Raw genomic sequence first — 27,828 nt, 5'->3', positions numbered from 1 at the left:
TTGTGTAGTCTGTACCTGTTTGTGCGTTCTTCATGTATATGTAAGTTCTAAAGTTCAGGTCTGTCTACGTCGTTTGTTGTTTTGTAGTTTGTTTAAGAGTTTTACCGTCTTCGTCTGTCTGTAAGTAAATTAATTATGTCTTCATTTAACGCTGCGTTTTGGCCCGACCCTTACTCCTCCTCCTCATCCGAGGAGGAGGCATTAGACAGCCGTTACAAGTATAATGAAATTCAAATTAAATGCTTTTCGAATAGGAATATTTGGAATTGGAAGTTGGTTTACTTTCTGAATTGACTGTAATTAAAATGCAATTGAACCCAACCCTGCTTGACCAGCTACGGATTAGTTATTATTATTAATGTCATGAGACACTAACTAAAGAGTGTCCATTTTGGCTCCAGGTGCAAGCCAGTCACCGGGCACTACTCACGCTCTGAGTACTTGATGGTGCGACTGACATAGTCTCCTGTGCTGTAGGTGGTGACGGGGGCCAGGCGGATTTCATAGGAGAGGGGGATCTTCAGGTCAGTCAGGATGTAGGACATGAGGCCGCCCTTCACCGGCTCCTTCTTGTCGATCTGCTTGGAGAACAGGTTCATCTGATTCATCTTTTCATTCTGCTTCATCAGGGGGAAACAGAGAGTGGGATAGAAAGAGGGGGAGAAAGGGAGATGGTGAGAAATGGGACCCAACAGATAATGGTGGCTGGTGGCTTTAACTCGCCTAACTGATATATGTAGTAAAGCCGTTTGAAACTTACCTCCCAGTAACATTTAAATGAGTGGACTGGGATGAAAAAACACGTTCACACTACCAAGTACATTAATGGTGTAACCCTACTGACTAGACCCGGGCACGTGCGTGCGTCTGCATGCGCCATCGCACAAATGTTGATTTTGTCCATCCACACCAGATGTGATCATGACATGCAGGTTGAAATGTCAAAACGAGCTCTGAACCAAATATATTCATTTGCGGACAGGTCGAAAAGCATTAAACATTTATGGCAATTTAACTAGCGAGCTCGCTTTTGCTAGCTAATTTGTCATGGTATATAAACATAGCGTTGTTATTTTACCTGAAATGCACAAGGTCCTCTACTCCGACAATTAATCCACAGATAAAAGAATAAACCTAGTTAGTTTCTAGTAAATCGCTCCTCCTTCAGTCTTCTTCTTCTTTTTTGGACATTATATGGCGTTTGGCAACCAACTTTAAGATGCATGTAAGAGTATGTATTAGGTTGTTTGAGAGAAGGTTTGAATCCCAATCAACCCATCCAATGTGAGTACATCTGTTGTTGAAGTACAGTAGATCAATAAACTACAGTATTCTAGTAGTAGTCAAGCTGCTTATGCTGAAAAGCCTTGTTAGTACATAGCTCAAATTACATAGCTCAAATTAGCTTTAGAATTTCCTGGATTTTTGGGCTTTAGACAAAAGCTAATATTTCACTTAATACAAAAACATTTGCATAAAATGAATACATTTACCATAGTACCTAACTTCCCCCATGATGGTTTTCTGAATACAGTCACAGGTAAATGGCATTGTTTGGTCCAACACGATAGCGGAGGGCCAGTCAGTCAATTAATGTACTTGTGACCGTATTCAAGATACAGCACTGCCTCACGTGCCTTATTGCTTTCATAAAACTGTTACCAACATATTAAAAAACAATGAATTACGTTAACAAATTGATGTAAATTTACAGCAAAACATTTACAGTTAGCTACTGTTTTTCTTTATTACAGTACAGTAATATGGGGGGCTCAATAGCATTCCGCAACACTGCTGTAAAATGACAGAAAATGCTTTAATTTACAATACCATTTTACAGTAAAGTACTGTATTACCTGTTTTGCTGTATATTTACAGCAGCATACTCTGAATGATGGCGCATTGTGGGAAAATGTGGTGGGCGGAGAAAGACTCTCTGGCTCATTAACATATTTTGAGGCGTGCCTTGTAAGGGGCTATATTTGTTCCACCTGTTTTATCTTAGTGACAGAACTCGGGCCATTGTGAATGATGAGGTTAAGTGAGAATTTCTCGATGTACATAAAGGTGTACCACAGGAGTCAATTTTGGGATGCATGCTATTGCCCCGACAGTTGATTAGCGGTGTCCAAACTACAGTCACATTTTATAGCTATGCGGGAATCCCTTGCTGATTTAAAACTTGTGCGTATACAGGGGAAACTAAATACATGTTTTCAAACTCTCGTAAGGATGTTTCAGATGAACAACATGCCCCCTTACCCCGTCACTGTCCATTTCTTGATTTTAATGGATGAGAGAAGTGCTACACCTGGTGGAGAGAGATTGTATGACAGAAATAGTTGCTTTATGCGTGCTGTACGTTACAGCATGACACGTCACGATGTAACGGAGGGTCAGTTTTTTCAACTTTTCTCCAATACTATACAGTAATTACCATGTCGATCAACGCTTGAATAGAAACCTAGTTCACACCCCCGATTTTGAAGTTAACACAGTCGCTACAGTCCCATTAGTTTTCTCTGTAGCCTCGTTTGAATGTTGCGTTTGCGCACATTTGTACGGAATGGGGTGAGTTTACGTTATTCGTTTCCCAGAGCAGTTTGCTTTTCTAGTTAGAGCCTAATGTTAGCTAGCTAACATTAAACCTGGTTGATTAGCTCCCAGCGTATTCATGCAGGGTAGTAACGACATGATTTGGCACTGTTCATTGTTGTTTAAGAAAGCTCCGGAGAACTGACAGTTCACGGGAGGTTCCACAAGGATTCAATATGTGGATGATTTGTTATTATGTTCAGATTCTCAGACAGCCCATGAAGAGGATCTCGACATCCTCTTGAGACACCTAACAAAAGTTGGTCTGAAGGTGTCCCGTGAAAAGGCACAAATTGCGCTCCAGAGGTAACATACCTGGGACACACTATCTCTCAGTGCAAGAAAACTCTGACGGTCGTCCGAAAATACACAATCCAGCGACTGCCAATTCCAACAACAATTAGAGGGGTTCAGAAAACACTGGTACTATTCGGTTATGTCCGCAGTCTTATACCATCATTGTCATTAATGGCTGCACCATTAAATGCTTTGGTGGTAGGGGGTGGAACCGGGTACCTTTCAGCCCAGGTGGACCGGAGCCCACACTGTCCTACTAGTGACTGACACAGCAGTGAAGATGTCGGGAGGAAGACCTGGATCCACGTGTCCCAGGTGATAGCTGCACCAACACCTACTGACTTGGGAGAGGCTAGAAGAGCAGGTCTTGATAGAGGAGGTGAGGATGGAAAAGGAGTGTAGATCACACTGTATATTATTATTATTAATAAGTGATTAAAGATTTAGTTCAAGTATAACTCTGACGTGTGTGATAAGTTTGTCTCTCCTCATTTGATAGTAAATAAATTAACCACCACAGCAGTCTTGCACATGTTCTGTCTGGCGCTTGCATTCCCTTCGTTGTTGTTTTATGTATGCGTTCCAATCAAAGTAAGTGTCTTATTTTCTGTGTATCGTGTTGTTGTTTCTACTGTAGCATACGGTATCTATGTATGTATGTACACTACCGTTCAAAAGTTTGGGGTCACTTAGAAATGTCCTTGTTTTTGAAAGAAAAGCTATTTTTTTGTCCATTAAAATAACATCAAATTGATCCGAAATACAGTGTAGACATTGTTAATGTTGTAAATGACTATTGTAGCTGGAAATGGCTGATTTTTAATGGAATATCTACATAGGCGTACAGAGGCCCATTATCAGCAACCATCACTCCTGTGTTCCAATGGCACGTTGTGTTAGCTAATCCAAGTTTATCATTTTAAAAGGATAATTGATCATTAGAAAACCCTTTTGCAATTATGTTAGCACAGCTGAAAACTGTTCTGATTAAAGAAAATAAAACGGGTCTTCTTTAGGCTAGTTGAGTATCTGGAGCGTCAGCATTTGTGGGTTCGATAACAGGCTCAAAATGGCCAGAAACAAAGACCTTTCTTCTGAAACTCTTCATTATATTATTGTTCTGAGAAATCAAGGCTATTCCATGCGAGAAATTGCCAAGAAACTGAAGATCTCGTACAGCGCTGTGTACTACTCCCTTCACAGAACAGCGCAAACGGGCTCTAACCAGAATAGAAAGAGGAGTGGGAGGCCCCGGTGCACAACTGAGCAAGAGGACAAGAACATTAGTGTCTACTTTGAGAAACAGATGCCTCACAAGTCCTCAAATGGCAGCTTCATTAAATAGTACCCGCAAAACACCAGTCTCAACGTCAACAGTGAAGAGGCGACTCCGGGATGCTGGCTTTCTAGGCAGAACTGCAAAGAAAAAGCCATATCTCAGACTGGCAAATAAAAATAAAAAATTAATATGGGCAAAATAACACAGACACTGGACAGAGGAACTCTGACTAGAAGGCCAGCATCCCGGAGTCGCCTCTTCACTGTTGACGTTGAGACTGGTGTTTTGAGGGTGCTATTTAATGAAGCTGCCAGTTGAGGACTTGTAAGGCATCTGTTTCTCAAACTAGACACTCATCAAATCAATTCAAATGTTATTAGTCACATGCGCCGAATACAACAGGTGTAGAGCTTACAGTGAAATGCTTACTTATGAGCCCCTAACCAACAATGCAGTTTCAAAAATTACAGGTAAGAATAAGAGATACAAGTAACAAGTAATTGAAGAGCAGCAGTGAAATGACAACAGCGAGACTATATACAGGGGGGGACCGATACAGAGTCAATGTGCGGGGGCACCGGTCATTTAAGGTAGTGTGTACATGTAGGTAGAGTTATTAATGTGACTATGCATAGATGACAACAGAGAGTAGCAGTGGTGTAAAGAGGGGGTGAGGGGGGGGGGGGGCACTGCAAATAGTCTGGGTAGCCATTTGACTAGATGTTCAGGAGTCTTATGGCTTGGGGATAGAAGCTGTTTAGAAGACTCTTGGACCTAGACTTGGCGCTCCGGTACCGTTTGCCGTGCAGTAGCAGAGAGAACAGTCTATGACTACGGTGGTTGGAGTCTGACATCTTTTAGGGCCTTCCTCTGACACCACCTGGTATAGAGGTGCTGGATGGCAAGAAGCTTGGCCCCAGTGATGTACTGGGCCGAAACACACTACCCTCTGTAGTGCCTTGTGGTCGGGTGGCCGAGCAATTGCCATACCAGGCAGTGATGCAACCAGTCAGGATGCTCTCGATGGTCCAGCTGTAGAACTTTTTGAGGATCTGAGGACCCATGCCAAACCTTTTCAGTCTCCTGAGGGGGAATAGGTTTTGTCGTGCCCTCTTCACGACTGTCTTGGTGTGTTCGGACCATGTTAGTTTGTTGCTGATGTGGATGCCAAGGAACTTGAAGCTCTCAACCTGCTCTCCTGCAGCCCTGTCGATGAGAATGGGGGTGCGCTCGGGCCTCTTTTTCCTGTTTTCCACAATCATCTCCTTTGTCTTGATCACGTTAAGGGAGAGGTTATTGTCCTGGCACCGCACAGCCAGGTCTCTGACCTCCTCCCTATAGGCTGTCTCGTCATTGTCGGTGATCAGGCCTACCGCTGTTGTGTCATCGGCAAATTTAATGATGGTGTTGGAGATGTGCCTGGCCGTGCAGTCATGAGTGAACAGGGAGTACAGGAGGGGACTAAGCACACACCCCTGAGGGGCCCCTGTGTTGAGGATCAGCGTGGCGGATGTGTTGTTACCTACCCTTCCCACCTGGGAGCGGCCCGTCAGGAAGTCTAGGATCCAGTTGCAGAGGGAGGTGTTTAGTCCCAGGGTCCTTAGCTTATTGATGAGGGTTGAGGGCACTATGGTGTCGAACGTTGAGCTGTAGTCAATGAATAGCATTCTGACATAGGTGTTCCTTTTGTCCAGGTGGGAAAGGGCAGTGTGGAGTGCAATGGATATTGCATCATCTGTGGATCTGTTGGGGCGGTATGCAAATTGGAGTGGGTCTAGGGTTTCTGGGATGATGGTGTTGATGTGAGCCATGGCCAACCTTTCAAGGCACTTTAAGGCATTTGCCAGCTACGTGTGGTGCCATGTTTGTTGACATTATTCAATGCAATCTGGGTGTCATGCAAACATCTGTCAGACCAAATATGTTATAATGAGGTGAAGGTATGGTTCACTCATCTTTCAAGTAAACTTCCGGAAGTGAATGAAGGGAAGTGAATGATCGTAGACGACACACCCCTTCAACATGCAGACTGCTAACAGACAAAAGTAATCTTGTCTCCTCTTCTTGTCTTTGGTTGACGCAAAAAAACAAATATGGTGGTGCGCACAAACTACCCATCATCGGATTACTTTAGATTTTTAGAAAGTATTTTACACAATTATTTCAAGCAATGTGAGCTCACCCGTGATGTGATGAATTGTAAATAGTTATTGCTATTAGCAAATTCATATTGTGGTTTCTCTCAGCCGAGAATTATCTAAATATGACGGCTTGTGTTACTTCAATCTTTCCCCAGTTAGCGCTAGGACAAATGTAGCCTACATTTTGCCGATTTGGATGATTGTGTTATGTTGTCTCTACTTCTGTTAATGTCTGAACACTGCATCCAAAAATAAACTGCTCACATTCAGGACATAACTTTTTAGGACAGTGTTTGTGCAAAATGTTTCTGTGAAAAACAGTTTGGCTAGCTCAAATGCTGACTGTTGCGTCAATCGAAACTGGACGTTCTAATCAAATTGGTTTGAGCGTACGCTGCAGGGACCACTGTAGAATGATCACACCCATTTCTTGGTATGTGTGAAAAGGTTAACGTTCTCTGAATGGTCTGAGAAAATGTCTTTAATTAGAACCATGAGGAAACTGTTAGGAAATTTACACTCAAGTACTGAAATTCCCAGCTAAGAAATATTCCCATCTCAGAACGTTGCGTGCTAGCTGGGTATCCTGCACCATTTCCAGAAGATTGTGGGAAGGTTGTGTGCAAAATAACCATAGGACAACCTTGCTGTCACCATGCTCTAAGAAAAATGTGGTTCTCAGAACATTATGTGCTAGCTGGGCATCAACAACAATGCATACTGTACACGTCCAAGCAGCAGAAGGAGTGTGCAAACTCATTCACGAAACTTATCCTACCAACTAGCATGCAAGATGCTAATTCCTGTGTCTCCCAGCAGATGCTTACTTAAGGAATGGGTTTTAAAGAGCATGGCGTTTAGCTTTCAGCTGCATAAAGCCAAGCTGACTAATCCAGCCCCCTAACTCCCTCTCTGGCCCCAATTGTGTGTTCGTGTGTGTGCGTTTATGTGAGAGAGTGTGCGTGCTTTTTTGCTTTGAATACTGCCGCTCTTGTATAATTCATCAAGATACTTCCTCTCTTCCCCTCTCTTTCCCTTTATTTCCCTCTCTTCCCCATATCCCTATTTACTTCTCTCACTCTCTCTCTCCCTCTCTTCCCCCTCTCCCTGTGGGCCAAGGTTTCTATGAATAGCTGATTACATTGTTAACGGGGAAATTAGGAGGCTGTTGGGAAAAGTGAGAGAGAGAGTGAGAGAGAGTTGCTAAGGGGGGGAACATTGTGATGTCCTGTCAACTGCCACACCTGAAATGTACAATTTTGCCCAATGGAAGAAGAAAGTGAGTGGTCAAACAAACGTTTCACGTGCATGTTCAGAGTGTTTGTACCGATGGAGTACTTTAGACCGCTAGGCTACGTTGTATCATTGGTGGAAGACAACTTCAGGCCATTCCCAGTGAACAAACCACCACCACACAACGTTGCCTCAATGCCTTACACCAATGCTTAGAAAGACCACCTCAGGGCCGAGACATTAAAGCCGTATTTATGATTCACGTTCACAACGCAAAAAGGCATCCAGGTAAGTTGACTGAGAACACATTCTCATTTACAGCAACGACCTGGGGAATAGTTAAATGGGTGAGTAATGAGCCAATTGGAAGATGCAGAGGATTACAGTAGGTGGCCAGGTTGGGAAGTTAACCGGGACACCAGGGTTAACACCCCTACTCTTACGATAAGTGCCATGGGATCTTTAGTGACCACAGATAGGACCCGTTTAACATCCCAATCCCAAAGACCGCACCCTACACAGGGCAATGTTTTTTACAGAAGAGGAAAGAGTGCCTCCTACTGGCCCTCAAAACTCACTTCCAGCTGTAGCTGGTCTCCCATCCAGGATCAACCCTGCTCATTAACTTCAAAGGCAAGTCATTAGTGGAATGCAGGGTGGTATGCTGCTGGCTAATAATTAATTGTGGGGCTGAACACATCTGCATATTTTCGCTACACAACTATGCAGGATTGCCATTTTGCATAGCTACATAGGTATAGATTTTGCAACACATGCAATGTCATGACATATTACCTTCAAGACAGGAAATACATTAACGTATAATCAATTTAAGATTACATTTACATATAGGCCTAAACACTCTCAGATGTTTTTCCCATATTCCAACAACCAATAGTGAGGGGGGGGGTCATTTTTCATCACAGGCTTTAAGAGAAAGGGAGAAAAAAGAATAAAGGAAGGATATGGGGAATATGAAGGGAGGATAGAGAGGAAGAGTAGAGAAAAGGAAAGGAGAATATTCAAAACCCTGTGCACATCCCTAGTGAGTGAGTGAGTGTCTGTGTGAGTGACTCACATTGCGAACGTTGACCCAGTAGCCAATGATCCGGTCTGTAGCCGCGGGCTCTCTCTGGGTCCACTGGAGGTTGTAGGAGAAGTTGTTGCCCTTCAGATTGCGGATAGGGTTGGGCGTGTCAAAGTAGAACTCAGCGTTGTATGGACGGGCTACAGTGTTGGGGGAGGGAGAGGTGAGGGAGGGAGAGAGGGAGAAGGACAGGGGGAAGGAGAGAGGGGGGAGTGTTAGTTGGTTGGTTGGTTTGATACTTTTATCTATTGTGTATCAGAGGGTCAGATTAAGTCCATTAGTAAAAGTTGTCAAACTTTTCATGTACTTCATTTTCAGTCCTATATTTTCCCCAAAGCGAAACTCTCTTTTGTAGGTGTAGCCATAACCATATGGCTGCTCCCACCTATCCAGCCTTTTTTCTAACCTGTCAACACCAAAGAAGTCAAGTCAAGGTGCTAATGTATAAAATGAAACCAGGAAACAAGGTAAAAATCAATTTCCAGTAACCTGGGACAATTCCATTTCAATTTAGCCCATTCAGGAAGTATACGGAAATTCCAATTTACATCCCGAATCGGCTGAATTTAAATGGAATTAACCACAACCCCACCAGAAACTCCAGCAGCTTCTGGTACTCACATGAGATGTTGAAGGTGCAGGTAGAAGAGCCCACGCCGTTGCTGACACGGCACTTGTACGTGCCGTTGTTGCTGGGGTCCAGTTTGAATTTCAGCTGCGGGTTCTCTTGTGGGTTTGGGGTCAGGGAGGTCAGGGGCTCGCCGTTTCGCGTCCAGCGGATGCTGGCCACGCGTGGCGGGTTGGACTTCTGAATGATGCAACGCAGGGTTACAAACTGGTAGTTGGGCAAGCGTACGTCCTGGAAAACCGGGTCCAGGACTGGAGCATCTGAGTGTAGGGAGGGAAAATGGTGTTAATGATTTGGTTATGTATGCGTTATAAACGTGTTATGATCTCCTTATGTAGGTACCCTTCAAATAAAGTGTCCCCACATAGTCTAGCAGTAGAAGCAGCTCCTCTCCTAGGTTTAAAGGAGAGAAATATCAATATTGGAAGAGAGGGAGGGAGAGATGTTTAATGATAATAAATACATTTTGTGGGCTAAAACCCCAGCCTCACAGCAGTGCACTGTAACAGAAATCTGTACATTATACAAAGTCATTGTTGACATGATCAACAGTAAAATATTCACATTTTACTGCAGCATACTGGTTTAAATGATGGTGCATTGTGGTAAAATGTTGTGGGCTAGGGAAAGAATTGCAGTATTTTCATTGGTACTGTAATTCCACCCCACAGAATATAGTTCTTTACAGTAATTTTGAAGCGCCAAAAACGTTTTGACCACTAGTGGGTGCATGTTATTGTTATTTCTGGCTTATTAACATATTTTGAGGCATGCCTTAAAATGCTCTATTTGTTGCACCCGTGAGTAAGAATGCTGTACAAATTTAACTCATATGTCATTATGGTGCCCCATCAATTGAAAATGTGCAGAGAACAGAGTGTCAGCAAGTCTTAAACTTTAAATGTGACCTGTTTCAGGAAACTAGGCATATGTTGCGCGTCACTAATTCACAGGAGAGCCGTTTGAACGGAAACTGCCTTCTCAAACATGAACTTTCATGTGCCTTAATAACAAACTTGTATGCCATCTGTAAATATTAATAAATTGTTAAATTACGAGCCTAGTTGGTTACGCAACAGAAAAAGTCAGCAACCTTCCCACTAGCCATGATTGGCTGAGATAATGAGTGGGCTGGACATGCAGAGAGATGAGTTTGGATTGGTCTGCCATATAGCACACTCGTGTCTATTTGAGCTGGTCAGTATGTGTAGGATAATCCTGTCGAACGCGGCTTTTTGATGTATCGCTTATTGAAACTTAACAAAAGACTCCAGTATGCAAGTATCCATATCAATAGAACGTCACCGCAACAACTGTTTCAGAGCACTCTAGTCTGAGTGTACCAGAGCGCAGAATAACTGATGAATTTATATATGGGTAAGAGTCTAGCTACAGTTTCAGATATTATACGTTTCTAATGTTGTCAGAAAGTTGTTTTCATAGCAAGTTAAATCTTACTGTTAGCTAACGTTTATGGTCTGTGTGTAGTAATGGTCTCAGAATGCCATTTCGTATTGCTAGTTGTAGCTATCAAGGCACAAGGAGAGACCCAGATGCAGACACAGGAGGCAGATGGTTGGAGTCTTACAATGTTTTATAATCCAAAGGGGTAGGCAAGAGAAATGGTCGTGGACAGGCAAAAAGGTCAAAACCAGAACAGATTCCATGAGGTACAGAGTAGCAGACAGGCTTGTGGTCAAGGCAGGCAGAATGGTCAGGCAGGCGGGTACTGGTCAGGCAGGCGGGTACAGAGTCCAGAAACAGGCAAGGGTCAAAACCGGGAGGGCTAGAAAAAGGAGAATATCAAAAGGAGTATGGGAAAAAAAACACTGGTTGACTTAACTAAACATACAAGACAAACTGGCACAGAGAGACAGGAAACACAGGGATAAATACACTGGGGAAAATAAGCGACACATGGAGGGGGTGGAGACAAATCACAGGAACAGGTGAAACAGATCAGGGCGTGACAATAGCCTAATGTTAGCTAGCTAACATTGAACCTATTTTGTTAACTTTAACTAGCTATGACAATCGGTTTGTATTGCTAGTACTCTATGGATTAGGATTTTTTATTTTTTCGTTATTTTACCAGGTAAGTTGACTGAGAACACATTCTCATTTGCAGCAACGACCTGGGGAATAGTTACAGGGGAGAGGAGGGGGATGAATGAGCCAATTGTAAACTGGGGATTATTAGGTGACCATGATGGTTTGAGGGCCAGATTGGGAATTTAGCCAGGACACCGGGGTTAACACCCCTACTCTTACGATAAGTGCCATGGGATCTTTAATGACCTCAGAGAGTCAGGACACCCGTTTAACGTCCCATCCGAAAGACGGCACCCTACACAGGGCAGTGTCCCCAATCACTGCCCTGGGGCATTGGGATATTTTTTAGACCAGAGGAAAGAGTGCCTCCTACTGGCCCTCCAACACCACTTCCAGCAGCATCTGGTCTCCCATCCAGGGACTGACCAGGACCAACCCTGCTTAGCTTCAGAAGCAAGCCTGCAGTGGTATGCAGGGTGGTATGCTGCTGGCATATGGTTATGGTTCATTGTTTTGCTAAACAAAAGACTCCACTTTGCCAGATGATTCTATGACCCATCAAGGTAGCCAGGTGTGTCTGACAGTGACTACGGCTATTTATTGTATAATATTTGTATCTGGAATTTGTCTTTCAGCATTAGTAGAACACACCTGACACTCCTCCACCAGTCATACAAGGAGAATGGTCTAATGCCTCCCATCAAAAAGAGAACTGGGCCAACCAAGCACAGGTTACACCTGAAGCATGAGGACTTGTGGTGAAATTCATCAAATCACATACGCCGAATACAACAGGTGTAGACCTTACATGCTTACCTTCAAACCCTTAACCAGCAGTGCAGTTCAAGAAAAGTTAAGAAAATATTGACCAAATAAACAAAAGTAAAAAATTCTAAAAACAAACTGTCACGTTCGTCATAAGGAGTAGACCAAGATGCAGCGTGGTATGTTTCCATCCTTTATTATGGCATAGAAAACTTCAACGAACAAAACAACCAAACGAACCGTGAAGCTAAATAATAATGCTCACACATAGACAAGAGCCCAAAATGGGAAAATGGCTACCTAAATATGATCCCCAATCAGAGACAATGATAAACAGCTGCCTCTGATTGGGAACCATACTAGGCCAACATAGAAATATAATTCACCTAGATAACCCACCCTTAAATTACACCCCGACCTAACCAACATAGAGAATAAAAGCTCTCTATGGTCAGGGCGTGACACAAACACAATAAAATAACAATAATGAGGCTATATACAGGGGGTACCAGTACGGAGTCAATGTGCGGAGGTACAGGTTAGTTGAGGTAATTTGTACATGTAGGTAGGGGTGAAGTGACTATGTATAGATACTAAACAGTGAGTAGCAGCAGTGTAAAAACCAAATGGGGGGGGGGGGTGTCAATGTAAATAGTCTGTGGCCATTTGATTAATTGTTCAGCAGTCTTATGGCTTGGGGTGACTGGAGAAGCTGTTAAGGAGCCTTTTGGTCCTAGACTTGGCACTCTGGTTCCGCTTGCCATGCGGTAGCAGAGAAAACAGTCTATGACTTGGGTGACTGGAGTCTCTGACAATTGTATTGGCTTTCCTCTGACTTTCCTATTATATAGGTCCGGGATGGCAGGAAGCTTGGCCCCAGTGGTGTACTGGGCCGTACGCACTACGCTCTGTAGGGCCTTACGGTCAGATGTCGAGCAGTTGCCATAACAGGCGGTGGTGCAACCGGTCAGGATGCTCTTGATGGTGCAGCTGTATAACCTTTTGAGGTTCTGTGGACCGATGCCATATATTTTCAGTCTCCTGAGGGGGAAAGGTTTTGTTGTGCCCTCTTCGTGACTGTCTTGGTGTGTTTGGACCATGGTAGTTCGTTGGTGATGTGCACACCAAGGAACTTGAAACTCTCGACCCACTCCACTTCAGCCCCATCGATGTTAATGGGGGCCTGTTCGGCCCGCCTTTTCCTGTAGTCCACGATCAGCTCCTTTGTCTTGCTCACATTGAGGGAAAGGTTGTTGTCTTGGCACCACACTGCCAGTTCTCTGACCTCCTCCCAATAGGCTGTCTCGTCGTTGTCGGTGATCAGGCCTACCACTGTTGTGTCGTCAGCAAACCTAATGAGGGTGTTGGAGTTGTGCTTGGCCAAGCAGTGTTGGTGTGAGGCCCCCATGTTGATGATCAGCATGGTATATGTGTTGTTGCCTACCCTTACCACCTGGGGCGGTACGTCAGGAAGTCCAGGATCCAGTTGCAGAGGGAGGTGTTGAGTCCCAGGGTCCTTAGTTTTAATGATTCCAACCTAAGTGTATGTAAACTTCTGACTTCAACTGTAGATATACCTAATTCAGACACTAGTTAACTAATTTGCCATAGCCTACACAATACCACAGATTATTTTACCTGACTTTCTTTCTTTCTGTGCCACCAAATGTTTGCATACTACTGGTAATCTGAACAGGTTTAGCTAATACTGTAACATTATGGTACATTATGGAACAATGTTGTTTAAATTAAACAAATGGTTAGCGGGAAGATGCTATATGGACACTTCTGTCCTACAAAATTATGATTATGATTCCTATTTATTCCTCACGCTGTTACTAGGCTAATCGTCGCGCAATCCCTTCTCAAAGCCAGGATATGAGTTGAGAAATGTAACTATTTTCCACAAAAGTACGTAATGTCATGATTCCAAAGCTATATAATATTACAGATATCAGGTTTATTATCTCACATCTTGGAAAAAATTTGTAATGTTATACTTCCTGCTGATGTTGGGTTTTTGAGCTGGTTCCCAATTCACTCTTTGAGGGAGAGGTCTCCTTGCCCCAGAATCGCTCAGACTGTACCGCATGGCCCCTAGACGTAGCATGGGCAACGTACACAATGGGAGTTAATACGATTCCAGTGTAATTTCCCATCTCCTCAAAAGTATCTCTGGCTCTGCTCAATGAATAAAGAAACATGAGAGGAGTTAGCTGTTAGCTACTTTTGGTCACTCTAAACTATGACAAAAATCAAGGAAAATATAAAATAAATAAAAATTCTCGTCTTAAATTTTACAAGGTTTAAGCACTTCTGACACCATGTTATTATCTTAGATATGACTGTGCTGCGCAGCAGAGCACAAGCAAATGGCTCAGCTTCAAAATGTTAGTGATCAATTTAGTGTTACCCGAGCCTGACCCGTACCCTACTCATTGATGAAAAAAAACAGGCCCTTCCCGGCCCTAACCCAATGTATAATGTCGGGGCCCATTGGGCTTGGCTCGGGTAGCAGAGCTCTAAGGCAGCAGGCAGCTGAGTGAGTGAGTGAGAGAGCAGCGCCAGCACACGCGCACGCCATGACAATTGATGTAAAGAACAGTGAACAAACTAGCTAGCGACATACTTCTCCCTCATGTGGCAAGTCCTCTCTTGCTGTGAAATAAACATTGGGATAGTTTTCAAGCGTTCTGGGCGGCTTTTTAGTGGCGCAGCTGAGAGCCGAGTGAATTGAATCACACAGGGTTGTGACGCCTAACAATACTGTGTCCTGGTGTGTTTGCTGTTCATGCTCTGCCCCATTGAGTAGACTGTATTTGGCTCCCGAGTGGCGCAGTGGTCTAAGGCACTGTATCTCAGTGCTAGAGGCGTCACTACAGACCATGGTTCAATTCCAGGCTGTATCACAACCAGCCGTGATTGGGAGTCCCATAGGGCGGCACACAATTCGCCCATCGTCGTCCGGCTTAGGGGTAGGCTGTCATTGTAAATAAGACTCTGTTCTAAACTGACTACCCTAGTTAATTAAAGGTTAAATAAATAAAATAAAATAAAAATAATGCTGACATCTAGATGGCTATCTATTTGTTATTTTTGTAGGCTGATATCCTACATTAAATATTGGCCACGCTACAGCTTGCAATGGGGAAATCGGCCCAGAAGCCAAAGAATCGTGTATCGGACTCGGCCCGGAATCAAAATGAATGACTGCCCAGAATCGGCCCAAGTACATCGGGCCGTTTCCGTCTACCGTAATTCAGCCGACTTTGCCTGCATCTTACCAGAATCCCCCCAGAACGGCCAGATGCAAATTTAAGTAAATTTGTATCCATTTTATGCATACAAATTATACCCATCATACGTAAAAAAAAGTTATGTCAGAGGAAACACCGTACACCTGGTGACCGCGTCAGCGTGCATGCGCAGGGCCCACCACATGAGTCGCTACTGCGCGATGGGACAAGGACATCCCGACCAGCAAAACCCTCGCCTAACTCGAATGACGCTGGGCCAATTGTGCATTGTCTCATGGGTCTCCTGGTCGCGGCCGGCACGGGTCTCGAACCGGCATCTTTAGCAACGTAGTTTGCACTGCGATGCAGTGTCTTAGACCGCTGCGCCACTCAGGAGGCTCCATTCACAAAGTATCAAAATACTAAAATACTACACAGGTCTCTTAAAGAATATCTAAATGTTAATGGTCTTTTTTGATCACAGAAACAATGAGAAAAATAAAAAATTAATCATGAAATGTTAATATAAAGCAGCCCGTGTAATCATGTACCAGAGAGTAGCCCCAATCGGCCCAAGCCCCAAATAATACATTTGGGACACATACCTCACACAAGAATCGGGCGAACCCCAAGCAATACATTCGGGCCAGATAACTCACACCGGAATCAGCCCGAGCTCAATCGTTGCATCCAAGCAATAAGTAATAGTGCCGAAGGCAGCCCAGACTCGGGCCAGATCCACTGTGCTAGCTGGGTTATGTGTCTGCGCTTAGTTTATTCTTTATGGCACTCAGAGGCTGCGGTACAGTAAAGCCTATCATCACAACAATTTATATATGTGTGATTTTTTTCCAGGTCGCACAGCAAGATACGAGCAATTTATAGCAAAGCAAAATGGCTTCGGTCAACTTGAGCTAGCTAGCTTGCAGACATTAGCCAGCTAGCTTGCAGACATTAGCTAGCTAGCTTGCAGACATTAGCCAGCTAGCTAGCAAGGTTAGCTAAGGACACATGCAGTAATTCAATGTTGGTTAGCAATAGAGATACTTACAGTTGAAGTCGGAAGTTTACATAAATTTAGGTAGGAGTCATTAAAACAAATTTTTCAACCACTCCACAAATTTCTTGTTAACAAACTATAGTTTAGGCAACACGACACAAGTTTATTTATTTATTTTATTTTACCAGGTAAGTTGACTGAGAACACGTTCTCATTTGCAGCAACGACCTGGGGAATAGTTACAGGGGAGAGGAGGGGGATGAATGAGCCAATTGTAAACTGGGGATTATTAGGTGACCATGATGGTTTGAGGGCCAGATTGGGAATTTAGCCAGGACACCGGGGTTAACACCCCTACTCTTACGATAAGTGCCATGGGATCTTTTAATGACCTCAGAGAGTCAGGACACCCGTTTAACGTCCCATCCGAAAGACGGCACCCTACACAGGGCAGTGTCCCCAATCACTGCCCTGGGGCATTGGGATATTTTTTAGACCAGAGGAAAGAGTGCCTCCTACTGGCCCTCCAACACCACTTCCAGCAGCATCTGGTCTCCCATCCAGGGACTGGCCAGGACCAACCCTGCTTAGCTTCAGAAACAAGCCAGCAGTGGTATGCAGGGTGGTATGCTGCTGACAAGTGCGCACGACACAAGTCATTTTTCCAACAATTGTTTACAGACAGCCTATTTCACTTAATTCACTGTATCACAATTCCAGTGGGTCAGAAGTTACCATACACCATGATTACAAAAAATGATGTCATGGCTTTAGAAGCTTCTGATAGGCTAATTTACATCATTTGAGTCAATTGGAGGTGTACCTGTGGATGTATTTCAAGGCCTACCTTCAAACTCAGTGCCTCTTTGCTAGACATCATGGAAAAATAAAAATAAATCAGCCAAGACCTCCGAAAAAAAAATTGTAGACTTCCACAAGTCTGCTTCATCCTTGCGAGCAATTTCCAAACGCCTGAAGGTACCACGTCCATCTGTACAAACAATAGTACGCAAGTATAAACACCATGGGACCACACAGCCGTCATACCGCTCAGGAAGGAGACGTGTTCTGTCTCCTAGAGATGAACATACTTTGGTGCGAAAAGTGCAATTCAATCCCAGAACAACAGCAAATGACTTTGTGAAGATCCTGGAGGAAACAGGTACAAAAGTATCTATATCCACAGTAAAACGAGTCCTATATCGACATAACCTGAAAGGCCGCTCAGCAAGGAAGAAGCCACTGCTCCAAACCTGCCATAAAAAAGCCAGACTACGGTTTGCAATGTCCTCTGGTCCGATGAAATAAAAATAGAACTGTTTGGCCATAATGACCATCGTTATGTTTGGAGGAAAAAGGGGGGAGGCTTGCAAGCCGAAGAACACCATCCCAACCGTGAAGCACGGGGGTGGCAGCATCATGTTGTGGGGGTGCTTTGCTGCAGGAGGGACTGGTGCACTTCACAAAATAGATTACATCATGAGGCAGGAAAATTGTGGATATATTGAAGCAACATCTCAAGACATCAGTCAGGAAGTTAAAGCTTGGTAACAAATGGGTCTTTTAAATGGACAATGACCTCAAGCACACTTCCAAAGTTGTGGCAAAATGGCTTAAGGACAACAAAGTCAAGGTATTGGAGTGGCCATCACAAAGCCCTGACCTCCATCCCATAGAAAATTTGTGGGCAGAACTGAAAAAGCTTGTGCGAGCAAGGAGGCCTACAATCCTGACTCAGTTACACCAGCTCTGTCAGGAGGAATGGGGCAAAATGCACCCAATTTATTGTGGGAAGCTTGTGGAAGGCTACCAAAATTATTTGACCCAAATTAAACAATTGAAAGGCAATGCTACCAAATACTAATTGAGTGTAAGTTAACTTCTGACCCACTGGGAATGTGATGAAGGAACTTAAAGCTGAAATAAATCATTCTCTCTACTATTATTCTGACATTTCACATTCTTAATTAAAATAAAGTGGTGATCCTAACTGACCTAAGACAAGGACTTTTTACAAGGATTAAATGTCAGGTATTGTGAAAAACTGAGTTTAAATGTATTTTGCTAAAGCGTATGTAAACTTCCAACTTCAGCTGTATAAACAAGTCAAGGTACCTACCCAGCAGCTGCTTAAAATATTTTTCAACTTCACCTCCGCTTCAACAAGAAAACCTGAAATTGATCATTTGAATCTACTGTAGGCATAAGCAATTACGTTATAGAAATACAGTATGGTAGAGTAATTTATACAGGTTTCCAAATACAGTTCATTACAGTAATTTTCAGCATTTTACCCATAATGCATTGCGGTATACAGCATTAATGCTGTAAAACACATGTATGGTATTTTACTGTGAAATTACAGAAAAGTCTTATAGTGTTTAGGTTCTGTTTCAAGGCAGGGCACCTTCAACTATTGAGAGAAGGAGCGGAGCAGACCCAACTGTCGGGAGAAGGAGGGGAAACAAGGAAAATCATTCATGCCCTCTGAAAACTGGCTATAATTACAGGGGACTCTGGACCGTAGTTCGTCGCCGGAGGAACCAGACTGTGGATCGTCGTGGACTCTGGACCGTAGATCGTCATCGCGGACTCCGGACTGGGAACCGTCGCTGGAAACTCCGGACTGGGGAAGGTCGCTGCAGGCTCAGGACCTCGCAGGAGGCTCTGGACTGGGAACCCCCGCTGAAGGCTCTAGGCTGCAGACCGTCGCTGAAGTCTCTGGACTGCATACCGTACCTGGAGGCTCTGGACTGCAGACCGTACCTGGAGGCTCTGGACTGCAGACCGTACCTGGAGGCTCTGGACTGCAGACCGTCCCTGGAGGCTCTGGACTGCAGACCGTCCCTGGAGGCTTCGGGCCATGAATCTTCACTGGAGGCTTTGTGCCATGGATCATCACTGCAGGCTTCATGCCATGGATCATCACTGCAGGCTTCATGCCATGGATCATCTCTGCAGGCTCCAGGCCATGGATCAACACTGGAGGCTTCGGGCCATAGATCATCACTGGAGGCTTCGTGCCATGGACCATCACTGGAGGCTCCGGGCCATGGATCATCACTGGAGGCTCCGGGCCATGGATCATCACTGGAGGCTTCGGGCCATGGATCTTCACTGGAGGCTTTGTGCCATGGATCATCACTGCAGGCGTCATGACATGGATCATCACTGCAGGCTTCATGCCATGGATCATCACTGCAGGCTCCGGGCCATGGATCATCGCTGGAGGCTTCGGGCCATGGATCATCACTGGAGGCTTCGGGCCATGGATCATCACTGGAGACTTCGTGCCATGGATCATCACTGGAGGCTTCGTGCCATGGATCATCACTGGAGGCTTCGGGCCATGGATCATCACTGGAGGCTTCGGGCCATGGATCACCACTGGAGGCTTCGGGCCATGGATCACCACTGGAGGCTCCGGTCCATGGATCATCACTGGAGGCTTCGTGCCATGGATCACCACTGGAGGTCGGGTGCGTAGAGCTGGCACAGGACGCACCGGGCTGGAGAGACGCACTGGAGGCCTGGTGCGTGGAGCTGGCATAGGGCTTTTACCAGGCTGGGCAGACGCACAGGAGACCGGGTGCGTGGAGCTGGCACAGGATATACTGGGCCGTGGAGATGAACCGGAGGTCTGGAGCGCAGAGCTGGCACAACCCATCCTGGCTGGATGGTCACCCTAGCCCGGCAACTGCCGGGCGCTGGCACAGGACGCACTGGGCTGTGAAGGCGCACCGGAGACACAGTACATGTAACCGCAAAGCATGGTGCCTGAAGGGTCACACGCTCCTCAAAGCGTCTTGCTCCAGACTACAACCCCTCCAAACTATTTTGTCCCTCTCCAATACCAACCACTCCTCGCTCAAACGGTCCAAGAATTCCTCTTCGGTCTCGGACTCACCCCTCAGCACCGACGCCCACGTCATCTGCCCCCCCCCCCCAAAATGTTTTGGGGCTGCCTCTCAGGTTTCCGTCGTGTGCTCTCCTCCTGACCACGCTGCTTGGTCCGTTTGAGGTGGAATCTTCTATTACGTCCGTCGTTAGATGAATGAGACCAAAGCGCAGCGTGGAAAGTGTTCATGATTTTTAATACTGAACTCCGACAAAACAACAAAATACAAAACCGAACGTAACGTTCTGCAGGCCTAGACAGCAACTATGCAAAAAGAAGATCCCACAACTGAAGGTGGGAAAAAGGCTGCCTAAGTATGATCCCCAATCAGAGACAATGATAAACAGCTGCCTCTGTTGGCCTAGTATGGTTCCCAATCAAAGAAATAGAAACATTGATTTGTCCACACAAGTCACACCTTGACCTAACCAAATAGAGAATAAAAAGGCTCTCTAAGGTCAGGGCGTGACAGCGTATAATCCTGAATGCTGATTGGTTAAAATTGCATTCCAGTCGGTGTCTATTCCACAAGTTGCCACTGGCTAAATCTATGACGTTAAAATACCTATTTACTCTGTTCCATCTGACTGCGCAATCCACTGTCTCATCAGCCCAGGCAGGCAATTTATACACTTGATCTCCACTACAAAAAGCATCTTGACATTATCTCACATTTCTTTTAGAATAACATTTAGTTTTCAAAAGCAGAGATTTGTATAAACCTTGCTGTCTGTCTCTCCGACATTTGCAACATTGTTTCAATATTCAAATTTGATCTCCTGCTGTCGAATAGTAATGAACGTGTGTGGACGTTCATTACTATTCGACAGGGACGAGACAGACAGGCAGGCAGTGTTTCTCAGCCAGTAGCTGGCATCATTTCTATGGATAAATACAAAAAAATGTCAATTGAAGATAGGTACAACAAAACGCAGCAAATTTGCACTCTTTCCAGCTTCAGTTCTAAGTGATTGTGTTACTGTAGCTGTGTTGTTGGCTAGCTCCGCTGAACAACATTTTCCTGACGAGTGAGCCCATTTTCTATGACAGGTGAAATCGCGCCTCATTAGCTCATTGTTATGGCTGTATATAAAATGCCACTATAAAAAAGGTTAAACAAATGCAAATGCTGCTACTTTGCTGTTATTCTGCCTGCACTGTTTGACGTGACTATAAGTTAGCCGTAGATTGGCTAGCTAGCAAGCAAGGGATAAGAACGTTGCCAGCCAGTATGGCAATGGAACATTTAGAACGAACGACTGGGTCACGTCCATAGATACAGAACAAAAAGACTGAGCGACTGGGTCACGTCCATAGATACAGAACAAAAAGACTGAATGACTGGGTCGCTTCGCTAGCAACCCTAGATTGTGTCGGGACTATATCTTGTCCATTGTTCATGCATAATGGATCAAATCATGAAAAACGAGCACTGTAGTTTTGAGTTCCACCAAGTGGGTGTGGAAGAGGCGAAACAATTGTTGCTATCTATAAAAAAGGACCTGGTACCGACAACCTGGATGGTGAATTGCTGAGGTTGGTAGCAGAATACATTGTGACTCATGTTTGCCACATCCTCAATTTAAGCCTAGAAGACGTTGTGTGCCATCAGACATATAGCCCTTGGTTCACTCCAGACTTAACTGCCCTTGACCACCACAAAAACATCCTGTGGCGTACTGCACTAGCATTGGATAGACCCCGCGATATGCAACTTTTCAGGGAAGTCAGGAACCAATATACACAGTCAGCTAGGAAAGCAAAGGCTAGCTTTTTCAAATAGAAATTTGCATCCTGCAGTACTAATTCCCAAAAGTTTTGGGACACTGTAAGGTCCATGGAGAATAAGAGCACCTCCTCTCAGCTGCCTACTGCACTGAGGCTGGGAAACATTGTCACCATCGATAAATCCACGACAATCGAGAATTTCAATAAGCATTTCTCTACTGCTGGCCATGCTTTCCACCTGGCTTCTGCACCCCCTGCAGCAACTGGCCCAAGCCCCCCCCCCCCCCCCCCCCCCCGCTTCTCCTTCACCCAATCCAGACAGCTGATGTTCAGCTGAAAGAGCTGAAAAATATGGATCCCTGCAAATCAGCTGGGTTAGACAATCTGGAGACTCTCTTCCTAAAATTATCCACCACCATTGTTGCAACCCCTATTACTAGTCTGTTCAACCTCTCTTTCGTATCATCCGAGATTCCCAAACATTGGAAAGCATCCGCGGTCATCCCCCTCTTCAAAGGGGGAGACAATCTGTTACCAATCTGTTAAAGAACTATATCCATCCTACCCTGTCTTTCTAAAGTCTTCGAAAGCCAAGTGAACAAACAGATCACTGATCATTTCAAATCCCACCGTATCTTCTCCGCTGGTCACGGGTGCATCTCAGCCACGCTCAAGGTCCTAAACGATATCATTACCATCATCGATAAAATACAGTACTGTGCAGCCGTCTTCATCGACCTGGCCAAGGCTTTTGACTCTGTCAATCACCACATTCTTATCGGCAGACTGCCTCGCCTGGTTCACTAACTACTTCTCAGATAGAGTTCAGTGTGTCAAATGGGAGGGCCTGTTGTCTATGGGGGTGCCACAGAGTTCAATTCTCGGGACGACTCTTTTCTCTGTATATATCAATGATGTCGCCCTTGCTGCGTGTGAATCTTTGATCCACCTCTACGCAGACGACACCATTCTGTATACATCTGGCCCTTCTTTGGACACTGTGTTAACAAACCTCCAGACGAGCTTCAATGCCATACAACACTCCTTCCGTGGCCTCCAACTGCCCTTAAATGCTAGTAAAACTAAATGTTATGCTCTTCCACCGATCGCTGCCCACACCCGCCCGCCCGACTAGCATCACTACTCTGGACGGTTCTGACTTAGAATATGTGGACAACTATAAATACCTAGGTGTCTGGCTAGACTGTGAACTCTCCTTCCAGACTCATATTAAGTATCTCCAATCCAAAATTAAATCTAGAATCAGCTTCCTATTTCGCAACAAAGCCTCCTTCACTCATGCTGCCAAACATTGGCAAGGGCCATGATTGTTTTTTTGTCTTTACTAATAACATTCCACTGACCTTGAATAAAGCCTGTGTGTCTGTGTACTCTGACAACTCAACAGTATACATGTCTGCTGCAACAGTGAAATAAATAACTGACACCCTTAACATAGAGCTCCAGTCAGTTTTAGAATGGTAACTAGCAATAGGCTGGTGCTAAATACAGCATCTCAAAAACGAAAAGCACAATTGTTGGGACAAATCTAAACCTCATTTAGATGTATTATTGAATAATGTAGCGATTGAGCAAGTTGAGGGGACTAAAACGCTGGATGTCACCCTAGATAGTAAGCTGTCATGGTCAAATCATATGGACTCAATGGTTGCTAAAACGGGAAGAGGTCTGTCCATGATAGGGCGTTGCTCTGCCTTCTTGGCATCTCAGTCGACCAGACAGGTCTAACAGGCCCTAGTTTTGTCGCACCTGGACTACTGTCCAGCTGTGTGGTCATGTGCGGCAAAGGGGTACATAGGTCAAATGCAGTTAGTCCAGAACAAAGCAGCACGTATCACACTTAGATGTACACGAAGGGCAAGTGTCAGCAACATGCATGTCAGTCTCTCCTGGCTCAAAGATGAGGAGAGATTGACTGCATCACTATTGGGCTTTGTGCGAGTTTTTGATGTGTTGAAGGTACCGAACGGTCAAGCAGTTCCGACCCTCATTGGTACAACACAAGACATGCAACCCGAGGTCTCTTCACAGTCCCCAGATCCAGAACAGTATTATATAGAGCCATGACTACATGGAACTCTGCCACCCTAGGTTTCTCAAGCTAGCAATAAAACCATTTTTTTTTAACTGATTAAAGAACACATTACTGCACAAAGGGGACTGTGAAGCGAAACAGCCATTATATATTTCTTGTATTTTAATTTGCACTGTACTGTGTATTAGACCGAGATATTGTGTGTATGTACTGATATGTAGGCTATGTGTGACATTTACAATATATGTAGTTCAGTCCTTGACTAATAATGTTTACTTATTATATTTTTATTTAACCTTTATTGAACTAGGCAAGTCAGTTAAGAACAAATTCTTATTTACAATGACGGGCTAGAGTTAAGATAATATTTTATGTATTTGTTTCTTGCACCCACTGTGAAATTTGGTGGAGGATCGGTGATGATCGGTGCTTCAGCAAGGCTGGAATCGGGAAGATTTGTCTTTGTGAAGGACGCATGAATCAAGCCACGTACAAGGTTGTCCTGGAAGAAAACCTGCTTCCTTCTGCTCTGACAATGTTCCCCAACTCTGAGGATTGGTTTTTCCAGCAGGACAATGCTCCATACCACACAGCCAGGGCAATCAAGGTGTGGATGGAGGACCACCGGATCAAGAGCCTGTCATGGCCAGGCCAATCTCCAGACCTGAACCCCATTGAAAACTTCTGGAATGTGATCAAGAGGAAGATGGATGGTCACAAGCCATCAAACAATGCCGAGCTGCACTGAATTTCTGCGCCAGGAGTGGCATAAAGTCACCCAACATCAATGTGAATGACTGATGGAGAGCATGCCAAGACACATGAAAGCTGTGATTGAAAATCAGGGTTATTCCCCCCAAATATTGATTTTGGAACTCTTCCTAAGTTAACACATTAGTACTGTGTTGTTTAAAAATGAAAATTAACTTATTTTCTTTGCATTATTCGAGGTCTGACAGCACTGCATATTTTTTTATTATTTTCACCAGATGTCATTTTCTGCAAATAAATGCTCTGACAATATTTTTATTTGGAATTTGGGAGAAATGTTGTCTGTAGTTTATAGAATATAGAATTGTAATTTTACCCAAACAAGATACCTATAAATAGTAAAACCAGAGAAACTGATAATTTTGCAGGGGTCTTTACATTTTTTCCAGAGCTGTATTGTATTTTATTTAACTAGGCAAGTCAGTTATTTACAATGACGGCCTACACCGGCCAAACCCAGACGACGCTGGGCCAATTGTGCGCCGCCCTATGGGACTTCCAATCACGGTCGGTTGTGATACGGTCGGCCTGAATTCGAACCAGAGTGGAAAGACAGACAGACAGATGGACAGACATGGAGGCAGACAGACACTCTCTCACAAACACAAACACAAATCCACACACAAACACACCCAGACATATCACTTAGTCCCCAGACATTTACAGTATGGTAGACAGGGTAGATTGGGTAGATTGATCTGCATTGAGTGCACGGGAGAAAATGTTGTGTGTGTAGTGAAAAGAGAAAGTGATGGAGGAAGATGGATGACGGAGAGAGTGTAGTGTTAGAGTGAATGAGAGAGAGAATGGAGATGATTGAGTCAGCTAGACGGAGCGAGGGAGGGAGGAAAAGCAAAAGGGACACAGAAGAGAGAGAGGTGACAAGGAAATAGACAAGAGTGAGAGAACGATAGAGGGAGACAAAGAGAGATGAGATGAGATGCTGCCTAATTGATGATGAGAATAGCAAAGAGGAACAACATCCATGTCACGGTAAGAGGAGCTAGAAAGAGAGGGAGGGCTAGGGAGTATAAAAGAAGGAAGAGGAGAAAAGGAGAGAAGTAGGGAGGAAGAGAGAAAGAGGGGGGTTCCCTTAATTATAGAGGAGCATCTTCCCCGGGTATCGATCAAAGATGCTAAATGAAGGGTACAAAAACAAACCCAATAAACAAATAAATACAAAGCAGGAGGGAAGGAGAGAGGGAGGAAAGGAAGGGGGAATCGTTGGTTTCCAAAGCACTGATTGCTCCCTGGCAAAGGGGTTCTGCAACTTCTACCTCACTCTCTCTTCCTCTCCCTGTTTTTCATTCTCTCCCTTCTCCCTCCTCTCCCTGGTTCTCTTTTCTCCTTCCATCTCTCTCTCTCTCCTTACCTCTCTTGATCACTAACTATCTTCTTCTCTCAGTTTCACTTTCTCTTCTTCTGTCTCTCTCTAATCCCTCTCTCTCTCTCTCGCTCCAATAAATCATTGAAGTGGACTGGTGTCGCCCTTCCGCCCCGCCTGCATTAGCCAGTCTTGTAAATCTAGCAGTATCTTTCTTAGGATGTGGACGGACAGTGGATGTGGGTTGCGAGGGTTTGGAATGACAGCTCCATGTCATAGTAGTCATTACCTAAGCTAGCATGCATTACTGGCTAAGCTAGCTTCATTCGCTAAGCAAGCTAGTTTGGGCATATCCTTTACCATGAATCCCAAACAAACTTTAAGGCCCTATCCACAAGGCACTTGTGGAGATCTGAGAGGATTGGATAGGTGTCTGCAACAACAACTCCATCTAGCCTATCCAGTGGCAATTTTAGCATGTAAATCTTGGTGGGGCCAAAAAAATGTTTATATGCATGCCAGCAAAGTCACTACACAACACAAAACAATACATTAATTGAACAATAATGGTAATAAACAGTGCCCACAAACTGTTAGGGCCTACATAAAGCTGTCCCAACACCTTCCCACTGCTACACCTGGCTATCAGCGGAGCCTTGTCTGGCAGCAAAACAGTTAATTCAGACTCATTTACTGCCTTTTAAAAACATGGCTGACTTGCTTAAACAAATGTGGTTTCTACTGACAATTGAGATGTACAAACTATGGCATAAGGGGACTACAAGCAGATAAGAGGCAATCCGTAATTTCGATTAAGACATTAATGAGCGAGTTAGGACAGACGCAGTCAATATAACTATTTGTTCAGCACTTTTTAAATTTACAGTGACAGAACATGGGCCGTTCTTACAGTATTCTCCCTGTACACCACATCAGAACCGTAGGATAAATAAAGGGGGCATATAAGCTGACAATGAAAGCTCTTACAATATTCAATGATTACATTTTTCTAAAACAGGCTATAGGCTACATTTGCGCCACCAAGTCAGAACAGTAGGCTAAATTATGTGGGGAAAGGGACACAATTATTAGGGCGAGTCACATGGGCTACTAAAAGCTTACTACACAACATACACTTAGTATTACTTTCTTAGCTACAGTATACTGGTCATATCTCCCTGGCATATTACATCATTTATGCAGTAGCATACAAGACATTTTTGGACTCACCTTGTTGTGCTCACTTCAACAGGACAGTGGCGCAGGGGTCCTTCGTGGTCATCAAACTTTGCCATCAAAGGCTGGCATTCTATGGATTAATGGTGCTTTCAAGACAACTGGGAACTCAGAAGAAAAGTTGAATGATGATGACGTTAGAGATCTCAAGGTCGAAGCTCGAGAAAGAGGCCCGAGTTCCCAACTTCAAAATGTATTTTCCCAGTCAGTGCTAGTTTTTTGGGGGAGTTCCCAGTTGTCTTGAACTCATTCAAGTCTGAGATTTCCCAGTTCCGAGTTTCCAGTTATTTTGAGCACGGCAGAAGTCATGCTGGATTGACAGCATGGCAAATGTCCTTTAAAGCTTGGAAAAGAGACCCTTAATCCCAGACTTGGACAACACACCCACTTCACTGAATAGCAGGAATTGATTGCTTTGCAATGCTTGAGGTTAGACACTGATTTTATCTGAACCACTCATTGGGGAATTTGCGATTTCCAACTTGTTGTGTAATGTTTATGT

The 27,828-nt window shown here is 44.4% G+C and overlaps 1 protein-coding gene across 1 annotated transcript in view; it reads right to left on the bottom strand.

The window, feature by feature from the left end:
- The window catches only part of LOC129812556 (MAM domain-containing glycosylphosphatidylinositol anchor protein 1-like), a 310,719-nt gene that overhangs the window by 54,485 nt on the left and 228,406 nt on the right, over positions 1 to 27,828 (bottom strand). Inside the window, exons 11-13 of the mRNA XM_055864208.1 lie at positions 9,254 to 9,520; positions 8,624 to 8,772; positions 431 to 617 (exon numbers count right to left, since the gene is read on the bottom strand). Coding sequence (XP_055720183.1) covers positions 431 to 617; positions 8,624 to 8,772; positions 9,254 to 9,520 — 603 coding nt within the window. The remainder of the gene's footprint in view (positions 1 to 430; positions 618 to 8,623; positions 8,773 to 9,253; positions 9,521 to 27,828) is intronic.

The sequence above is a fragment of the Salvelinus fontinalis genome, chromosome 16, assembly GCF_029448725.1.
Source record: "Salvelinus fontinalis isolate EN_2023a chromosome 16, ASM2944872v1, whole genome shotgun sequence".
In the NCBI taxonomy this organism is placed as follows: domain Eukaryota; kingdom Metazoa; phylum Chordata; class Actinopteri; order Salmoniformes; family Salmonidae; genus Salvelinus; species Salvelinus fontinalis.
Note: the sequence above shows the minus strand (reverse complement) of the source record. Positions and strands in the feature narration are given on the sequence as shown.